The 22,378-nt window shown below is 39.6% G+C and overlaps 1 protein-coding gene across 1 annotated transcript in view; it reads left to right on the forward strand.

The window, feature by feature from the left end:
* ARHGAP15 (Rho GTPase activating protein 15) overlaps nt 1-22,378 on the forward strand; it is a 331,328-nt gene that overhangs the window by 299,273 nt on the left and 9,677 nt on the right. Inside the window, exon 14 of the mRNA XM_027749003.2 lies at nt 8,540-8,645. Coding sequence (XP_027604804.1) covers nt 8,540-8,645 — 106 coding nt within the window. The remainder of the gene's footprint in view (nt 1-8,539; nt 8,646-22,378) is intronic.

Genomic DNA, 22,378 nt, shown 5'->3' on the forward strand with positions numbered 1-22,378 from the left:
GAGAACAGTTCACCGGCTAGCATTAATGCAAGTTTTAATTATATAGCTATAATACCACTTTCCCCTCTGAGAAAGGTTGGGTTAGATTACATGGTGCAAAAGGAAATTGCAGAAAATAATAACTTCAAACCAGCCCTCGCTCCTGCGAATTTGTAAGAATTTGGTAGCGCTCTCATCGCTCGCATTTTCAGGACAGACACATTCATCCAGTTGCTAGGAAAACCAAATAATGAAAACATAGCTGGGATTTAGCAAGTTCCACTGGGAATTACCTATGATAGAGGGCAGGGCTGCACTTCCTCAGAACATGCTCCTGCTGTAAAAATTCACAAACCTGGCATTCATACAGGCATCTGTCGCTTGCTCTAATGCCAGTTCATAGTATACATACAAACATCTGCTTCCATGCACAAAGGGATACAGAACGCTTGACAGGTCTGTGTTAGCAGGGTTCGCAATGCCAGTTCTTTATGCAAAAACCCTAATGCTTCCCGTCAAGCCATTAGAAGTGATACAATCAGCCCAGGCCCCATTAAGCCATCAGTGTCCACCTGTGATAAAGATGGCCATTTGTTTTCTTAAAGCCCACTTAATGTCTGCTTAACTCAATTTGTCAGGAAATGTAGAACAATTTCCTCACAGCCTGAAATTTGGTAGTGGTTCAAAGTCAAAAGGCCAGGTCTAGTCTTATTCAAATGATATAATGAACAGTCTTCAAATCTAAATCTCCCTTGGGGAGATGCTGTTTACTTTTTTTTTTTTAAATGTTAGAAAAAAAAAAAGGAAAAGTAAAATGTATGCTTTTCTTTGATTACTAAAAATATTGAATCCTTTTAACCCCTTCATATGGGTCAGCTGAGAAATGAACTTCCTTGCTTCCTTCTTTTGCTGGAGGTTAATATACTAAAGGTTAGGCAGAGCAGATCAAAAATACCAGAATGCATATGCAAAAAATTATTTCCAGCGTATTTTAAAAGTCTCTTTTTAAGTGTATAAATTTGCAGTTTAACCACCTAAAACATATCTCCAGTTTTCACTCTTCCTGGGATCTTTCCTGGTGTATTGACAGGGGGCCCAATCCCTTCTCTCCACAGCAATGCCAAGGGCTCTGCAGTTCACAGAGAGCAAAGTCAGAGTGTGTTTGACACCTTTGGTGGGAATTTTGCCTGGGGAAAACAGACAACAGCTGAATAAATGTGATACGGCCCCGACTTTGTGATTGTTCTGGGACGGTTCCTATTCAGCGTCCTAATTTTCATGTAAGGTGAAAGCTGAGAAATGCTTTGCCACCTCATCCCCGTGCATCCTTACACCTTGCTCCAGGTTTTCTCTCTCCCGAATCGCTGTCCATTCCCAGGTCCTCAATGACATGGCAGTCTGGAGATCATGGGTGAGGACCAGAGGGATGCCAATAAAAGCGCATCTTCAATGGGGGCAAGGAGAGGCGATGAAGGAGGGGGGAGCAGGGATTTTAGGAGCTGGCAGTGATGTCCTGTCATGCTTCCACCACTTCACACAACAAAAATAAGTAGCGGTGGGCCACTGCTGTGGTAGGACACAGCACAACCACCAAGTCACCTCTTTGACCAAAACAAAGAGAGAGAAAAATACCTATATACAGAATAAACAGGATTCCTGATTTTTAAAACATAATCACACACCGATAGGTTCAAGAAATTAAATTAAATTAGAAATAATGACCTGATGGGTACTGTTTGTGTCCTTGAAGACATTTTTTGAAAGTGTGAGCAACTATCTGTGTGTGGAAAGGAGTGTAGGTCAGACCTTGTAGCTCAGCCTCTCTGCTGGCTTTAACTGCTGTTGGGGAGGTGCGTTACGGCCTCGAGTTGCGCATTTGCAGAGAAAAATATCACACCATCCAGATGCTCAAGTCTGCTCTTTCTGCACAGAAAACCCCGCACAAGGCTCTTGCAGTGGATGAAATACCAGAAAAAGAGCTCATCATGTTTTTCCTGTGCGTGGTAGAAGTTAGCAGTGAAGCACAATCGGTTCAGTCGGGATCAGACTACCCATTAGCTATCAAAGTCCTAAGTCTAATTAACCCCCAAAATGGACTGACAAGGATCATTCCCCTTTGCTGCTGCCTAACCAGTTGTATGTACGCTGGGCATGCAGTACCTAAGTCAGATGCTGCTTTGTTATAATTAGGGCAGCAAATTTTGTTTTCTGTTTGGTACTTGCTGTTACATATTGCATGTAATGTATGGCACTGTTAAGGGAAAAAAATTGGAGTCAAAGTGCCTGGAAAGTTAGGTCTGCTCTGTAGCACTGTGAGATTGTTGACATCTGCCGAGGTTGGAGAGCTCAGTAAGCAGGAAATGGGGTGTCACTCTGAGTGGTAGTTTACCATTATCCTGGCATCCTAATGAAGTGTCTGCAGTGCACAGAGCTTCTGGATGGCATCTTAACGCACGGCTAAGCAAAAGCACTTCTCTCCTTGTCACTGTCATCCATCTGCCTGCACCCTACTGTAGCCAATGGGATGGAACCATGCTACAATGTGCTATAAGCCATTTAGAGTTGCACATTGCATAATCAGTCCCATCAAATATGTAAAAAATGACTATTATTGGTTATTTCCCTCAAACTCTGGCACCTGGAGTTTGATACATTAAAGTTTAACTTTTCTAAGTGCTGGTTTTTTCCATTAATTCCACATATATTTTTGTTAAATGGGACTGAGTTGCAAACTCATTGTCTTGGGTCTTGCTAATGGATCACAAAAGTTGTATGAATATTCATTGCAAATTCCACTTTATATCACATAGGATGAATTCATCAATTGCCCAGATAGAGAGTTTTCACCCAATTCTCATTTTCTTTTGCAAGATCTAATTCTGAGGCATGAATAAAAAGTAAATCAATTCGGATCACAAATTGCTTATTTTCCTTATAGCAAATATTAGTTAGTTTGAACACTTCTTATAGATTTTTTTTTTAAACAAGGAAATATTTTACAATATATCTGCAGCAGAGGATTGCCATAGTGTACTGAGAGTGATTAAAATTGGGACTTTTATGCTGCATGCAGCAACATTAAAATATCCTGACATTAAAAGTGATATGAATAAGTGATCTATATATTTATACATAAAAAACTGTGTATTTTAGCCAGCATGACTTCCAGAATATGAACACTTACCAAATGAAAGCAGAGTTTTGGGGAGTTGATGTGCCTGGGAGAAAAAAAAAACAAAAAACAAAAAACAAAAAATCAAGCCAACAGAGCACTCCCTTTTGAGCAAGTTTTCATTCCCTGATAACACCAAAGCTATCAAGGACCGGGGTTAAGCATTGTGTGACAGAGCAAGCTTCTAAAATGGGCAAGAGCAAGATGAATTGGCTAAGTCGGGTGTTTATTTATACAAACAAGAGGGCAGAACATAATTTAGTTGCATCAGGAATTTTTCACAGACATTAAAACTATAGCAAACATAACAGCGGGGATGCTTGCACAGCAGCACAGTGGGGAAGCTCACAGAGCGTCTGCCCACACTCCGGCTGGCTGTAGCCAGCACCATAAGTCTCACAATTTCATTAGCACTCAAAAATCCACCTAAACCACCCCATTCAGACTAAAAAAAAAAAAAAAAAAAAAAAAAAAATAGATGAAATAAACAACACCCCCCCCCAAAAAAAAAAGCCCCAGACAAGACCCATCTTTCTCTCGGCAGCCGAATCAGTCGCGAATTGTTGGAAAAACTCTTGGCAGGCAGATTTTGCTGTAGCAACAGTGTGTGACGTTTTAACCACAGCAGAAATCTTATCCAAAAAAACAAAACAAGGTGAGAAGAGCATGTAAGAAAATCACAGAAAACCGTGCCCAAAAAAACACCACCAACAAAAGGCAGCAGATCAATAGTTTGATATTTTATGCAGAATCATAAATCACTGGGTTTTTTCAGCAGTTCAGCCGTGAGGCTCGAAAGCATAAAAAGAAGCCTTGGCTTGTGATAAAATTAGGCATTAATGTGAGGCATAAATGCCGTTTAACATTAAACATGCACAAGACACCGAAATGCCTGGAAAAAGGGAAATGGGTGCTATAGTAAAACTATACAAAGTAAGTTGGACATGAATAATGCAGCAGGTCTGAGGAGGGTCATGGGTCAGACCCCAGTACCTTACAAAATAATGAATGCATGTCAGGTTAGAGACATCCATTCCTTCCTAGCCAACGTGAGTTATTGGAGATAAACCCTGGACTTCCTGTTCTGAAACAAAGTGGCTTGTTGTAAACATCTATGTCCATTTAAAATTAATGATTAAAAGAAAGATTCGGTGGGATTCGCTTAAGTATTCTTTATGGGCACAAGTGCTAAAGGTTACTTTCTTCATTCATTTTTACCCAGCCACTGTTAATGTTACAGACACATCATGTTTTCTTCTGTGTTCAAATGTTTATCCAAAGCTCATTTACAAAAGAGCTTATATAATAGTAAGAAGGGTTATTTTTTTTTAATGCATTCTTCATTTAAATATAAACAAGAGAGCATCTCCACGGTTTTACACTGTTAAAGGGAGCCAGCCCTATTTATAAAGACAGTAACCCAAATTCTAAATATATTTTCTATGATTCTTTTACACGGAAAAACCATCTGCGATTCACTTCAGAGTATCCTGATCTGCTGAAATTATCCCCTAAGTCTCCCATAATTTCCTCCAAAAATGCAAAAAGTATTAACCCTCCTCTCATTCTTTATTTGATATATGTGATTATGATGACTTTTCCTTCCAAAATCTTCACAGGGAAAAGAGAGTCTAACTTTCCAAAATGGAATTTTTTTTCCTCAGATTTTCACCAATTTTCACAGTAAAAAGAATATAATTAAAACCAATACTGTTTCTTTTTATCACAACTGCTCTGCTTCATTTGCTAGACTTATCTGGAGAATTTAACAGCTGTTCAGAGTGTTTTCCTTCCTTTTCACACTGCATTGCTAGGCTTCATGATACAGCACAAGGAAGGGGATAACTTTTTCCCACCTATTTGTAAAAACCCACATTTAAAGATTTCTTCCCTTCATTTGTGCATGGTAAAAGGAAAAACCTCAAAAAAAAAAATTTAAAAAATCTTTCCACTTAGGAATCTGAAAGCAGAAAATTCCTAGGAAAGTGGAACTGAAGGCTTTACAAAAATAAAGCGAATACATAGGTATTGCAAATGAAACATAAGATCTTGCATCTGATCTGTTAAATATTCCATCAACAAGGTCAAGAGTAAAGACAAGCCCAGCCACAAAAACTGAAGCGAGAGTATGCTTTAATAAAAAAAATGAACAGTTTATCCTCTTCAGCTTCTCAAGTGGAAAAACAAATTCTTTTATACTAGAGAAAAATCAAGCGTGTATAGAGCATTTAAAAAAAACCACCAATATCAACCATTTTAATGAAAGAGTACCCAATATTTTCATGGAACTATAAAAGGGAGCGAGACTAAGTGTTATGGCAAAAAGCCTGGGCTCAGCAGCTTTGTGTGGGAAATGGTGAAATGTGACTGTGATTTATAATGAGAAAAGGTATCTACAACATACAATTTTCTACCTAGCTGCAAATAATAATTCATAGTGATGTCCCTTCCAGATAAAATACCTTTGCAATGTAGGACTCATGTGGTAAAATGATCATGATAAATGTCAGACCAGTGCAGGTAACGGCTTTACAAACCATTAAGATTAGCTGGCTCTTTTTTTTTGATGATAACAGTAACCATGCTGTGACTCTATGTGGTAATAATATCTCAGTACTGATAAATGCCAGAGCCAGGCAGAGGTGTTTATCATTCCCAGTTCAGAAATGCTGACTAAAGTTACCACATGTTGCCTATTTTTTCTTTTTTCACAATAGACTAACAATTAACAAATAGACCGATTCACAGCATAATTTTATGCAAAATTTCTACCATTTTTGTGCTTTAGTGCCTACCTAAATATCTCCTGTGTACCAGCGTTGATGCTTTTGGTACAGTAAGCCCTAAAACAAAGCTTTCTAGCCTTCCCATTCTCTCAATAAATGACTTCTTTGTAAATTAATACTGCTCTTTTATATTTCATTTCTTTTACAAATACACCTCATAAAGAAGTGCAGCCTCTTTAAGCAGCTGTTTCTGTAAGGAAGGTGGTTACCAAGTTGGTATCCGTGTTAATCAGCAGAGAGCAGAGTCAATTCCTTCAAGAGAGCACAATTAAGTTTCAATGTATGACATTTCCTTGTAAATACTCTGCAACAGAGGAACAGTGAGCCCTTCCTTCCACTGAGTTTGTCCTTGCCTCAGTGTCTCAGTTCCCCTCAAGTCCATTAAAAAAAATACAAAACCAGAATCAAAAGATAAACTAGTTGAGAACCTGCATTTGAGAGGCTGCAGTAAAGGCAGGGCAACCCCAACATAAATATAACTCATCTAGTGTGGTCATATCGTGTCTTAATGCATCATAGTGTGTCCAGAGAAGGGCAACAGAACCAGGGAAGGGTCTGGAGCACAAGTCTGATGAGGAGGAGCAGCTGAGGGAGATGGGGGTGTTTAGCCTGGAGAAAAGGAGGCTCAGGAGGGACCTTATTCTCTCTCTATAACTACCTGAAAGGAGGTTGTAGAAAGGTGGAGGTCTGTCTCTTCTCCCAGTTAACAAGTGACAGAACAAAAGGAAATGGTCTCAAGCAGTTCCAGGAAGTTTAGGTTGGGTATTAGTAACGATTTCTTCATTGAAGGGATTGCTAAGCATCGGCACAGCTGCCCAGGGCAGCAGTGGAGTCCCCATTCCTGCAGGGATTTAAAAGCTGTGTAGATGGGGCACTTGGGGACATGGGTTAGTGGAGGCCTTGGCAGTGCTGGGACAGTAGTTGGACTTGATGATCTTGGAGGTCTTTTCTGACCAAATGACTCTGTGGTTTTATGTATACACACCAAAAAGCACAAAAGGAGAATTTGCACCCTCTTCCTGCAATAAATTCACTTCTACAAATTTTATATAATTTTCATATATTCATTCATGTTTCCACTGGGCAAAATGAACAGTACTAATGGCAGAAAACCTGAAGGGGTGACTAGGTTGCAAGACTGTGAGAGGTTGTGCTGTTCAGAGGTTAAGGTTCTTTATAGGTCAAACTAGAACAAGAGAGTAATACACAGAAAATGTGTTCTTTATTTGTGTTTAACTTCATTATCACTGTTATCCATTGTGTGACTTCATATAGAATAAATCCATAAGAAAATTTTGGGTTATTTTAACTAGAAAAAAATACCTATGCACTACCTACTTTAAGCTCTTTCTCTTCCACGTCTATATAAATGTTAAAATTATAAACAGTATGGATATATACATCTATATCTGTATGTATGAAATATTAATCTCAACAGGAATTAGTAATACCTGCTGAGGAAGGAATATTTTCCTAGCAATTTTAATTTTTAAATTAAGATTGTGGGAAAATTTGTGCTTGAAACTTTTTTTTGTGGTGAAATCTAAATCAAGGCAGTAATCACCACATATGCTTGTGCAGCACCTACTGCAACTGGGATTTAATCCTAACTGAGATCTCTGGGTGCTAGGGTAATATGAATATTAAAGAGGAACATATACGAAGAATGATAGGTGATAATTAAATCATAGATAAGATCAGAAAAGTATTCTCAGGTTATCTAGGGCATGTAACATGCAAGATGTTTTCCCTACGTCAGACCTACCGGTACCTTATCTAATCTGTTCCTAAATGAAAGCACAGTTGTACATGACTTTAATTTAGTTGCAACATCTTACACAGATCGATGAAAATGTCGGTCAAACCTTTCCCACGAAACCACAAATCATGGTAAAACAGGAAGGCATATCTTAGCAAAAAGGATAGAAATGTTCTTATCACCTCAAAAAGAGATATCAAAGCCCTTAGTGCTGCATTCTTTATTACTGGTCATAAGTTTGAAACACAAATGGTTTCCTGCAGAAATTCCAGTTGTGAGATGTTACAGGTGCGAGAAAATAGCTACAGTGGAACAGCTTCTTGAAATAATTGTTCACCAAGAAGAACTACTAAAAACAACAGCAAATTATTTTATGTTTCCAAACATGAAGGGCTGTTAAGGACAGAGATCCATAAATACAGTGGAATTAATTATGATGAGGAAAAAAGGACAACAAGGACTACCCGGGAAGTACATTGATCGCAGAAGCTTCACCATTGGACAAATATAATTCCAAAGAGGAATTCCATTTAAGATATGGGTCCCTTACTACTTGGCAGTATTTTAGCTTAGGATGACAGTCTAATAATCCAATAAAACAAATGAAAATTATAAAAATATTTTTCTGTGAACCAGAAAATGCTTCCTTAAGGTTAAGAGAGAATTTTAAATCCTTGTAAACTACTCTTGCACCCTGTTAAAGTGACAGAAGGTATGAAATAGTCTGGTTTTAACCAGATATTAATGACGACTTTTCTTGCTCAGTTACCAGCTAGGACACTGTGCAAAGCAACATCCTAATTTGGCGCTCAAGTGGTTATTTTCTCTATTTTTTTCCCTTAGAAATCCAGGACAATACCAGTCGCATCAAATCCATAAGGAGCCTGGTAAAAAAGCTGCCTAGACCCAACTATGACACAATGAAAATCCTTTTTGAGCATCTAAAGAAGTAAGTAGAACCATGGTAGTGACAGACCAATAATTTTAAAAGGAATCGGTACATGGTGTCCTAATCCTATTGGAAATGTCACCCAAAATACCAAAGATAATTATGTTCTTTGGTAAAACTAAGCACGATTTATGTATCTATGTGTATCCTATTCCTGAACAAGAAATCAGGATGTCTAAGCAAAAGCCTGAATTTTTCCTCTAGTAGAAAGCAGAACAGTTTTGTTTCCTTCCAGCCAAATACATTGGGATGTTACAGGTACATAGAACTGGGCAACTGCAACATTTCATTATTGCATTCCCCCTGTTTGGTTGACTTTCTCCAGCAACAGACTTTTGGATGTTCATATTTTCAACATGTTATTCAATCCTCTATATTGATCTTGTGCTATGTTGAGGCACATGATGATAGAAACAACCTCACTCAAGAAAATATATTATGAGCTCTTGTCCTCACAAGAAATCTTGTGACAACACAGAGCACCTTAACAAACTCTCAAGGGAGATTTGGAAGAGCATCTTTGCTCTTCTGGTGTTCCTGAGATACCACAGAAGCAGACAAACGACCCTTTAAGGCTCCACCTTATCATTCCTCTGTGGTTTCCGCCCTCATTTAGCTCTTTTTGCAAGACATTTCAGCCCAAAAATTCAACTCAGGATGTCATGCTCAGCTTGGGTTTATTCTCATGTTTCATGGTATTAACAGTAAAAATGTAGGTAGACCACATGCTCACTCTGAAACCCACCTGCAGCTGTTTGACTTCCAGAATGACCAGGCAGAAGTATCAGACCTCAAGACAGGGACGCGTGAGGGGCAGGATGCTGTTCCTCCCTTACCCTGCCGTTGGGACTATCCAGTCCCATTTTCTACTGTCACTCTTCAGCCAAACTACCCCTAAAATTGAAGGGGCTAAATAGGATCTGGGCCTCATGAAGGCCCTGTGCACAGAGGAGTATTTCATCCCAGGAGTGATATAATGATCCCAGTGAGTGAGTAATAAAGACTCCAAATCAAAGACTACTCTGAATTTATAATGAATGATGCCTTTATACTGATCATTTCTGCTGCATTCTGTTGGCATATGCATATAAGAGATGAAGATCCTTTATCTTGGGTTGCAGCTTCCAGCTGAAATGGCAAAATGAAGTCCATATAGTTGTGGGAATGTCCCCTTTTCATTAATCCTAATGGAAGGATTTTAAGCAGTCCATAAAATGACTGAGTTTGGCCTTGCAGAAAAACAGTTTTCTATGTGTTCATCTGATGTACTGTGTGCACACATTCTCTCCTTCAGCGGGTTATCTAGAGAAGGATGATAATTTATTACTGTCAATGGAAGAATAATAAGGGAAATTATTTCCTGGGAAGAACCTGAGAGCAAGAAGTGGATACACGCTGTCAGCACAGATATGCCATATACAAAATTTACTGCACTCTATGTGGCATTGATCCTAACCTGAAAAAAAGTTTTGCTGCCATGTCTTAGGGGAGAGATATCAGGTATACACAATAAGTCTTTGATCTCGTAGTTAAATCACTTGATTGAGACTCAGGAGACGTGGGTTCAGTTCTTGGCTTTGACCGGATGTTCTGGGTGACCTTGGGTAAATCATTTAATCTCCCTGTGCCTTGGTTCCTTGTTTACAAAATGATGATAATGCTTCCTTTGTCTGCCTTGGCTTTTTAGAACATAATCTATTTGGGACAGCAATTGTTTCCTGCTGTGGATGTGTAGAATAACTGGCAAAACTGGACCAACACTGGTGGCTTTTTGGAGAAAATGAAACGAAAGGAAAATAAAACCACCAAAATACCATCAATAAAATACCAATAGTTCTTACTGTAGAGGTACACCCATGTGGCACAGTGGCACAGAGTGATGGAAGGCAGGAAGATGTGATATTGGAGACATTTGGGGGTTTAAGCATTAGGGAAGCGATTGTGTGATCTCTCTGAAGAAGGTCACTCATCTTCTCTGCCTCAAACACATCCTCAGGAAAAGACAGGGCTATTCCATAAGCTTGGCTCCACTGATATGGAAGAAACAGCAGAATAGATACTGAAAACACACAAAAAAACCAACCCAAACAAGACAAAAGTTACATTTTCCATTTTGAATTTCTTGATGTGAAAGACAGGGGTCAGGCTGACTGGTCTCATGGCTCCATAAATAAGAATGAAGTGGTTCCATAAATAAGAATAAAGTAGTAAACTAAGAATAAGAATAAAGTAGTAATGACATGATGGTTATAATGCAAATATAGACAATGTGTGTTTGTTTGAATCAGGAAACACAACTAGTTTGCAGAGGTTACAAAATGTAGAATTATATTATTTTTAGGGATACTCTTCAGAAGATTGATGTCAATGTGCACAACATGCCAATCTCACCATGGACTTGAACCATCCCTTTACGTCACAAGGTTTTCTCCAGGCAAATCAAAGGAGATTCAAAAGTTTCTGATTAGCTGGGAAAATAATTAAACTGGCTTGAATTTCTGTGTTTGCTAGCAGAGATGGCTGTTCTTGTCCAGTGTTGAACTGGTTCTGATTGAGAGAAGATGAAGGACCACAGCTATGCTGTTTCCTTGGCATTCCCCTCTTTCTCCTATCCTTTTCCTACCCTCTTCTTTCCTGTCAGACAAACAGAACAGGGCTATACAGACCTGAACCACGGGACTTTGTAAGTCTGTGACTTATACAGCACATGAGAGCATGTGTCTCACTGACACACAGCTCTGCACAAGAATCCAATCTTCACCTTATCCTAAACCCCTCTGCAGCAATCCAGTCCACAGGAGCAGGTCCAGATCAAGTAGAAATAACAATGTGAAATGTACTTCAAAAGGGTCCTCTTCAGAAACCCAGACAAAGCAGTAGATGAGAGAGCCTGTGAGAAAGGCCTGGCAGCAGGAATTAAACACCCCTGCCATACATCTCTCTTAAACCAAGCTCTCTGAAGCTTCAAGAAGTCATAGTGCAGCATATGAACACCATGGGAGGTGGATTAAAAGCAAAACTTTGGGCTGCAGTACCTGTTCTTCTTGTACTTAATGGGTAAAAAACCCAACCAACCAATGTTCCCATTTGTCTTTGCATGAAATCTATTCTACCTGAAAGCAGAATAGACAAAATATGAGGATGAACCGACATATCACATAGCTCTTGTCAGTCTAATCCCATAAGGAATTGCTTTATTAGGACTCATACAGAAAATAATTGAGCACAACTACTATTAGATTATTCATACTTCTGAAGATGAGCAAACCAAACAAATAGACTTGACACAGGAAAGAAACAAAAAAACCCGAGTAGTGATTTTCCCAAATAAAGGGCTACAGAAAACAACCTGTTTTATTTGAAAATGTTTAGAATATATTTGTTTGCTGTACATAGCCCGTGTATTGCTGTCCTATACATCTGTGGAAACAGTGTCCCAGTTCCACAGGTCTCCACTCTTCCCTTTTTCTTCTCTACATATGAATTTTACTCCCACAGTGAGATAATCACAGGCACCAGATAAATCTGATACACCTTTCAGACCCCAATTTTTCAGGCACACACAGGACATGAAATGATGCTGAAACCTTGTCTTGGCTCTCTGCACAAACGTGAACTGAGCACAACCAATCCCTGTGTGATAAATCCCTATTTGCAACCAGTAATTTACTCACACAACTACAATACAAGTGAGGCAGAAGGAGAATCACTCTTTATAGTATTTCACTCCTTATAGTATTTTCTGGTCGATATTTTCACCACATACTACTCTCACCATATAGTATTTTCACCACAACACCTTGAGGTAGCTGTTACACACCCACTGGGAAACCGAGGCACGAGGAGTTTAAATGACTTAAAGACTCAGCATAAGCTAGCAATACAATCTAAAACCCTGGAGGGTTTTTTTTTTTTCATTTGCAAAGAAGCTTCTCCAGTGACCACAAAAAATTCTCTTTTCTCCCTTATGCAAAATGCAGCAGGGGAAAGGAACACCCTGACTGGGTCCTCTGCATCGTGCTCCGAGCTGGCGAGGGCGGACGCAGCTCTGCTTGAGAAGCTGTGTGCCTGCATTATACAGCACTGTGCCTGAGCTAATAAGCTGTGCTTATTAATGTTAAATTAATGAATCTCAGCCTGCTCTGCTTATTAGGTTGAGCTCCGTGCCACCGCAAGGCAGCTCTGCGACTCCCAGACCCGAGCTGTGTCACATCTGACCGGGCTGGAGCGCAGGGCAGCCAAGCTCCAGTCTGGCTCTACCCATCCATATATACCCCTGCAAAAGGGTATATTATAGACAAACCCCCCCCCTCCTTGCTCACGATTCCCCCACACAAAGGCAGGATAATATGTGTTATTTACAAAACTATAAAATGGATGTTGAAATAATTAAATGGGAAGGCAGGGGCCAGGCTGACGTTCCCATCCCTCTCCCTTCTGTGGAAAGCGCAGAACCCAGATGCCCAACTGTGGAAGATATTCTTCCAGCAGCAGCATCTGCCTCCTTGGCAGGCACTTCAGGCAAGTTGTCTGGGGAGCTCTGCAGTTGCCTCTTGCTTTATCACGTGGATCTGTTAATGTGCCCTTTCTGGCTGCCTTGTCCGGGCAGGAACCGATACCTTTTGATCCACCTTTGAATCAAAGAAACTCCATTTATTTTGCTCCATTTTTCCCCTACTCTACATAACATGGCAAGACATTTTCAGATGCCATCCATGCTTTCTGCCCTTTCGGAGAGAGAAGGATGATTTTCTTTTTGATTGCCTTCCTCCTCTGCCTAAATTCTTCATTCTCACTACTAATTGTTTGCATTGATTTCACTGGAAATAAGCTCCTCATCAAGAGTAGAACTATTCATCTAAGACAAATGCACTGATAGTAACATATTATCTAACGAAAGTCATAGGTATGTCACACTTTAGCTGTTTTGAAAAAAAAAAACAACTTCACTCATGTTCATAGCTCTATGAACAGAGAAAAACATCCAACTTTGACAAACAAGGGGAGGAACACTCCCCCCACCTCAAACCCCACGACACGTGGCAACTATTCTGAAGAGTAAAGGCTTTTGCAAACTATATACAACTAAACAGACTTGTTTCTACCTATTAAAAAATTTAAAAAAAAAAAAAGAGTAGAAAAAGAGAAAAGCCATGCACAGCCAGCAGCTCACAGTAGCCTGCACACCAGGACACGATGACAATGTGATGACAAGTCCAGCAGCAGTACCCAGAATTCTGAGGGAAAGTTAGAAAATAAAGTACAGTATACAGTAATGATAACCAGGGGATGTCTGCAAACTTTTTCTTTTTTTTTTTTTTTTTTTTCCTCTAAAGTTGGTGGAGGAAAGATGTAGCAAACATATGTGGTTTTCACTTGCTATGTGTCATATCAGCAGTTTTGGGCAGGCTCACATATTAAATGTAGGCTCAGGAGAACCCTTTTTTCACACAGTAGAAGAACAGATTACACTAAGAACTGTGCAACTTTTTAATTAAGAAAATTAATAATAATAATAATAGTAATAATAATAATAATAATAATAAAGGTAAAAGTTACTGAATACTAAAAACAATGCCCAGAATGGAAGGACTGTACAAAAAAATTCTATTTGGGAAACCTCAGTGAACCTGTGGAAGGTCTAAAACCCAAACTGTGGGATGGGCATTTAAATTTTCCTTCAGAAAAAATGCCCAGATTCAAGAATGTTCAGAAGCCCTTAATTGAAGGCACAAAAAAGACTATTTGTCAAAATTTTTTCCTGAATCAAGACCTTTCTTTATAATCAGGGAACTCATGAGCAGCTTTTGCTCTTCAGCCATGGGACAGCAGCAAGGAGAAAAGTTTAACCATATTCCTACAGGCTTTGGGAGCAGCTGCGGGAAATGTGAGGAGGAGAAACATCCTCTTGCTCCAGAAAAGTAAGCAAGTGACTGACCAGAGACGTAAAAGACTCAGGCATCCCTCACTCATATTTTAAAATTTACATGAAATGAATTAATCGCCTTCTAACTTGAGAAGGGCAAATATATATATCAAGATGTGTTCTTGCACACGTGCTTGTCTCAGTTTCAGCTATAGAAGAGTTTTACAAAGGGGCTGGAGCAATGCCAACACTCATCCCATTTACCACATCTTCCCGGGGCTCATTTTGGGGGAAGGAGAAGATTTAAACCCGTTTTCTCTCTGCTAAGCCCACATCACTCTACTAAACTGATCCTTTGTACATTAGTGGACACAAGAAAATGTGCACCAGGCACAAGTGTGCACAGGACAGGAGTTATAGTAGATTTTGGGTTAAAGGCAATAAAGAAATCCAGCTTTTCAGAAGCACCTTTATGCATTTTGATTTTACACACTTGGGGTGGGGGTGACCTGCTACCGAGGATTTTGCAGTCTTGCCCAATCCTACTTTTTTGTGGAATAAGAAAGTTTATAAAGTTTAGCTCTTCATCAGAGAATACCTTACAGTTTAGTGCTTTTAACGAGAAGAATGATGAGTAATTAAAACCACATTTTCACCCATGTTTCCATCTACTTCCTATTTCCACAACCACATTTAAAAATATAAACCCTGATTTTCATAACAGTCAGGCAAATAATTGCACTTGGTATTTTCAATGCTACCAAGTACTGAACTGGTGTATCAGCAAATAACAGAATGATAAAAATAATTAACATAGTTTTAATTTAAATATTTATGACACAGTTGACTCTGTGGCTGCACTGCACCATTGTGCTGAGTGCAGTACACAAATCCTGATAGATAGAGCCCCTGTTTCCAAGAGCTCCCATTGTTCATCGCACATTGCTCAATATCAGACGATCTCAAAAAAGCTTTTCAAACATTAATTAAATCTCCCAACTTCCTTTTCAGGTCAGTAAGTTTTATTATCCTAGTTGTGCAGATAAAGAAAGTGAGGAATGGAGAGGGTAAGGCACTTTCCCACTATGACACAGCCAACACTTCTCACTTCCACTCTTCACTTGCTCCCCAATCCCCCACCACGAGCCCCCCGTGCCTTTGAAGGCTCATCCATGTGCTGTGGGAGTACATGTGCATCTGGCCAGCACATCCCAGGGAGGGCTGGTTACTGCTAAGGACTCTTCAGTTAATCAGGACCACGTGAGGATCCCGCTTCTGGTTTGCACTCACACAAGCTTCAGCAAAATATCACCGGCGGAGTTAATTTATGTGATTTTGTAACCTCTCAATATTACTCGGAGTTAGTTTTCTTTTCAGCTCAAATGTTTTTTTGCTGGTCAAAATTAAGAATGCTCAATTCACTACAAAATGGCTTTCCCCACCTTTTTTTTTTGCTGTTTTGGGATATTGGGCCCAAACACACTAATGTCCGGGACCAGGTCATCAAAGGGTAAATTACAGTGCTTTTCATTTTGCTGCCTAAAGATGTGCAATTTTTCTCAGAACTAAGGTTGTAAAATAAATAATAGGCTTGAAGTTTCTTAGATATTCATTGGAACTTAAAAAACGAAACAAACAAACACAAAAAACACTTTAATGCCAAAATGTCAGCGCTTTGTGCAAAATAATTAATATAACACAATAAGATCCATTCTATTATTGATTGAAAGGGAATTTATGCAGGTAATTCATTAAGGCTGCTAGAAGTTTGGCATGTAAATCCCCCAGCAATTTGATGGGAAAATAGCCCCTGATTTTTTTTTTATAAGCTATAAAATACACACTTCTCAGTGGCAGATATATAAAAAGCAAAAGCAAATACCTGAACAACCAGGGCCATGGAGGGCCCTGCTCTGTGAGAGTTCTGGCATGACATTAGATCAAATCCTTTTTCACGCATTGCAAAAGATGCAACAATAATTTCAATCACCATGTTATGAGAATCAATACAATTTTTGCTTCCAGAGAATGGTATTTTACATTCCAACATCTGCAGGTTATCACCTTCATACATCTCTTTTTGTGGTCAAGTGCATGATTACTACTTCTGACAGGGTATTGGCCATTTTCTTACGAAGATCTACAAATTCTTGTAAATAAGAACCAATTTGAAAAAAAAAAAAAAAAAAGGAAGAGCAAATCTGTGGACTGGAATGCACCCTACTTGTAATGGGAACAAAAAGCTGGCAATGAAATATAAACCTAAATCACAGCAGAATGACCTACTTTAAGGCATTTGCCAAAGAGACAGTGTTTTAGACAGCTCCTCTGAAGTAGCGTCTTTATGTCTATGCCATCTGCAGATTTATTATTGTGCTTTAGGAAAAAAAAAAAAAAAGAGGAAAGAAAAAAAAAAGGAAAGAAAAACCTACAGTATGCCTGAACAAAACTCAAGCTTCATCTATAGAAAAGATTCCAGTACTGTGGGCACCACACCCACACCTACTGATGTGGTCCAAGTTTTTTCTTTAGAGGCACCTAATTAAGAAACCCTGACTCATTTACATGGATACGTTTGATCTAAATTACACTCCAAACCACACCAAATTAGGAGCATCTGTGAATGCAAAGTGTTTGTTCCCAGTGCCTGGTAGAACAGGGCCAGTTCTGGACGGCACATGTTCAAGTGACGAAAAATATTTCAGATGTAACATACTTCTGAGACCCACTTTTCCACTAATAATTCATAATGAGTTAAACCAGTATCTCTGCTTCAGCAATTATTTCAGGCTGGGAAAAAAAAAGTCATTTTACTTTTATAAGGAAGCTGGGGGGGTGCAGGGAGAGGGTTGGACAACCATATAGTTTTGTTACTGTCCCTGATAAAGGGCATTAAAACAAACATTAGCTGCAATTTAAATCTGTGTACCGCATGTATTGTTAGATATACTTTACTCCTAAAGCCTGGACTAAAGGAAAGTGGCCATGAATGATTAGTTGTTGCCCACAGACAAGGCCTTCTGCCTTGTTGTATGGTCTTCCATCATTAATTAGCCTTCCAGAGGGGTCCAAGCGAAGAGCAGGGTCTCAGCCCAAAGAGGCGGGACCCTGCACTCCGGATAACATGAAAAATTCAAGACCACCAGATTTGAGGGTGATTATTCCTTTTCCAGGCTGCATTGCTGGTGACTGACTACACCTCTTTCCACCCCAGAAAACCACTCCATCCTGTGGTGGTTAGGGAACTTTATCCCACTTTCACACCTTTTACTAAGAGCGAGCAGGAGAGGCTGCAGAAACCACTGGTTGCTGCTTTGCTGTCTTACTGACAAACCAAATAAAAAAAAATAGTCTTAGTCTCACTCTAATTTAAGCAGCCCAAGCACTGAGGAGTGCAAATCCAAATTCCATGCTGAGTTTGCAATTCCCAGCCCACTGGCACAGTTTGGCACAACCTTCAGATTTGGCCCATAGTGTTTGGCAGCCACCTTTTATTCTTCCCATCTTTTATACTTTATGAATAGTCTAAGTTACATAATACCTGTGACAATTTGTTTATGGCAAGCTCTGGAGTCACTGTTTTATGATTACATTCAAACTTTAAGCCACATTTTGACATCTAAGGATCATCTTGCATTCTCATGTACTATATACAATGAAGGTTTGTGTTCCAGCAAGGGGGTGTGGGGGAAGAAACTTTATAAATAACATGACTCCTTTTGTCTGAAGAGATTTTAATACATTTTTCTGATCTACTGTTTTTGCAGTAGCTAGAATATAATTTGAATATATTAATATTTTCAGCAACTGTGCTGAGGGAGCCCAGTTAATAACTTATGCATGGCTGTATAGATACACTTCAGACAGAGGTAGTTTTTAGCCCTTATGTTGGTAATACTTAGAAACACACAATGAAAGAGCCTGTTCTTTCCTCCTCTTTGTTGTGGGCATGCATTGTGATGGTATGGAGCCAGTGTTCTTTCTGTTGTCTACACAGCCTGGATTCAATAAGCAGTTATATATGCATATTATGACAATGTGGTCAAGGAAACCAGATTTTTTTACTATACCTTCATGTGCCTGTACAGTATAAAATCTGGTATTTATTTTTCTTGTCCTCATTCAATATGTTAACAAAATCATAATTTGATACAGGTTATGTTCACTTTATAATTAAAATTATAGAGTTAGATGAAAATACAGCAAGATGTTGCTGAATGGAAAATATTTATCTTTTCGTACATTGCGCATTATGGTGCAATATAAAATCATAAATCTGTGAAGCAGCTCACTCCAGCCAGCTTGCCTCCACCCATGGTCCACAAGATGCAACCAGTTACCTCCTCCAGGCCTGGAGGTTTCTACACCACCTCAGCCCTGACGTTAGACAGCACTGCCACATCCTCTCCAGAGTTTGCTGTGGTCTTCCAAATGAAGACCCCTTGCCATGGAGATGAGCCAAGAAAAGAGAATTCAGAAAAGTTCTGTGTTTTTTACGCATCCCACCAATCCCTCTCCTGTAGCTCTCCAGGCACCTTCATGGAAAAAGCTCAAACGTTCTGCACCATGTTCTCTGTGTCAGCACTAAATTCAGCCTCCCCAAACCACCTCAGGATAGCACTTCATCTGTCTGGAAACTGTTCCCACTTCCCAGGTCATTGCTGTCCACGTTTCCAAGGCCAGACCTTCACCAAACACTATCAGCAATCACCACACACTATCAGCACACAGCATATGGTACTATGGTACAAACCTATAGCATATGGAAGCTTTCCAGTAAGTAAAGTTTACTGGGAACATCAGTTTGTCTTGTTCAAACTCTCAGCACAGAGAGGATTTTCACAGGGCTGTGGCAGCAGTAGTAGCAGGCAACTTAATACCACCTCCTCAGACAGCTCAGATTGTTTCCATGTCTGGATAACGGTCTCATAAAAGTGTCATTGGAAGAATGAGTTTTCATTCCTTCAGAACATCCACCCATGGAAACCACTGCAGCTGCTCTGGACTCAGAGTCAACCCAGAGATTTCTAACTCAGGGAAAGTTTCAAATCTTGGTGAACACATTCTGGATCTCACCTGACCACTACGGGGAGGAACTTGGTAACCTTTGTGGGTTAAACACTAACAGGTTTCCATTACTCTTCGTATTAAATTACTTTTATAGAGCTTTGCATCCTGAAACTACAATATTTCATTCTTAAAGAAGCACTTTCTCAGCTTGTAAATCCATCTTCAACCATTCACTTCAAGTTAGACATTTTCTGCTGCAGGGGAAGATCTATGCAGCACCTACAAAAGGGTGTCCTGGAAGCTGCTTAGTGAGGGAGCTGTCCCAAGACTGATGACCATGCCTTGATATCAACAGCAGGATTGCACCTGTTGTTCCTAAAGCTTTCAGTCTCTGTCAGACATGATTTGGGTTTGGAGGTCTAAGAGACTCGTCTCTGTTTCCTCAACAGTTTTTCTAACTGTGGGTTTTGATCAGGGTCAGGCAGAAGGAGACATTGGCACACCTGGTCACTTGAAGCTTCAAAGATGAAAGAAACATATTTGCTAAGGGAGGTAGGGCTGCCTGTATAGAGAATGAACACTTTATAAAGTATCTAAGGCAGTTGGACCAGAGTCATCTGAGACCAGTACACGTGTGAACGGGTATTTGACTTTGAAGAAACTGATGAGAAAATTCAAAGCTAGTTTAAATCCAGGAAATATTGCAGAACTTGCAGTACTACAAAGGGTGCTTCTTAGAAAAACACAATATACGTAAAATCCTCCACTCCAGGCAGTTCCTGCATTTAGTGCAATGGACTACACACAAAAAAATATGCACAAAAAAATAAACATCAAGCTAAGGTGAGAGGACAAGACAGACAAAGTGTAAGTAGAAAAGACAATGCTGACACAGTAAATTCATTGCTCAAGGGCGAGTAAAATGTAAATAAGTTTAAAGAAATCAAAGACTCATGGCACATACTCACTAGTGCATTTAAAGGCTACATTCATCCTACTTGTGTTGAGTATCAGGGCTGAAACAATCGTGATGCTGGGAGGCATGTTAAAGCATCTTTCAAATCTGATACAAATGCAGTGCATATATATTGCAATTGTAGCTTGTGGAGAGTTCAGAACTGAACCTGGAAGAGTAGGAATCCTGGTTGAGGTCAGATCCCACACAAAATCATCTCTTTTGGATAGATCACTGCAAAAAGTCTCTCATTTTAAACAACAAGATGGTGAAAATACAGGCTAAAACCAGAAGATTTTATATTGGAGGCAATTTATAGGTGAATATTATTTTTTTCATTATTTAAAAAAGACTTGAAAAGAAAAAAAAATGAGTAATTACAGCAGTTGGACTTGATGATCCTAAAGAACTTTTCCAAACTAAATGATTGTGTGAATCCATTATACAAGAGCTCACAGAAAAGGATAACTTCAATAAGAGTTTGTTCTCTGACTTTCATGGAACTCTTTGCCACATTCTCTGATTTCAACGTCAAAAATTACTGGTTGTCTCACAGAATTGAATAATTAATTCATGACACTGGACAAGAACAATGTGTTGTTAGTGAAACTAAGCTTTTCAAGAGCAGCTCTAGGCTCACCAGCAAAGATTTCTGAGCAGGTTGTCTACAGCTCAACATCCCAGGTTGAAATTCCAGCCAATTGCCCCTTCTGGGCTCTAAGTCAGAAAGTAAACCTGTCATATCCAGGGCTGAGTTATTTGCTGGCAGCTGGATTACGGTAGTGCAAAAGGGCTATAATTGAAGGCTGCGAGAGGTTATAGATGGAACATAATCAAAAGCAGTAATTCCACTTAGTAAAAGTAGATATCATCCAAAATGAGAAAAGTTAAGCTTATGTGAGGTGAAATTCTGACTCCATTCTGGCTCCCAGTCTCTGGGATTTTTGTCAGTGACTTTCAGAGTAATCAAAATTTCACTCACTGCCCAGAGACACACTGCAAAGAGTGTGATGAAGTGAAAGTTAAAATAACTGCTAACCTGGGGCTTCCAAAATATATTTTCTGAGCACAGACTGCTGTCAGTGTTTTCCTAACGCAGCAGTGCAGGCAGCCTTTCTGGGGACCAAGGGGATAAAGCTGTGCTGGTGAAGTACATTTGGGATGTGCAACAAGACCCACCCTGCTGTGAATGCTGAAGTTTCCACTGTTCATCACCCTGTGGGACTTGGGGAACTGGACCACTTCAAGATAGTAGGGTAGAGTTTTTAAGAAGTGTTTTCAGAAAGCTGTAACATCACCGAGTATCAGTGGCAGCGCTGACACCTTCCACCTGAGCCCCTCTTTTGAAAGACAGGTAGAGATTACTGGAAGAGGGAGCATAGAGGAGGCTGACAGATGCCCTAATTTTACTGGGAGCAGGAGGATTAAATTATAATACTGACTCTCATAATCTTTCTATCTTTCCTACCAGTAAATCTGAATCAAAGAGTACAATTGATGTGCCTCTGGGAAGAAGGTTCCATAGGGTCTCCTGTGTTCTTTCCATGTCCCCTCTGCTTTGGGTGTGCTGCAGAAAGTGGCTTCTTTCACTGAGTTACAAACCAGCAGAATTGGTGGCTCTGCCTTTTCTGTTTGTCCATCATTAAGCACATCAAAGCCTCGGTGTCCCCATCAGAAAACAATGCTGCTAATAACGTTAATCCACCTTTATTAAGAGCCTTTAGCTCTATGGAGGAGTACCAGATATTATTAAGACAAAGACAAGAGGGATAATAAGGAAATGTGTTTTTTCCCTTGCTGACCTAGTTTCTAACCTCACTTTAAAATCTTCCCTTGATTTTAATTATGCTTAATCTAAAGCTAAGCTCACAAATCTAGCAAACTTAAGGGCGGCTTTTAAGT

The sequence above is a fragment of the Pipra filicauda genome, unplaced genomic scaffold (genome assembly GCF_003945595.2).
Source record: "Pipra filicauda isolate LSUMZ 115617 unplaced genomic scaffold, ASM394559v2 scaffold47_size6085603_pilon, whole genome shotgun sequence".
NCBI classification, from domain to species: domain Eukaryota; kingdom Metazoa; phylum Chordata; class Aves; order Passeriformes; family Pipridae; genus Pipra; species Pipra filicauda.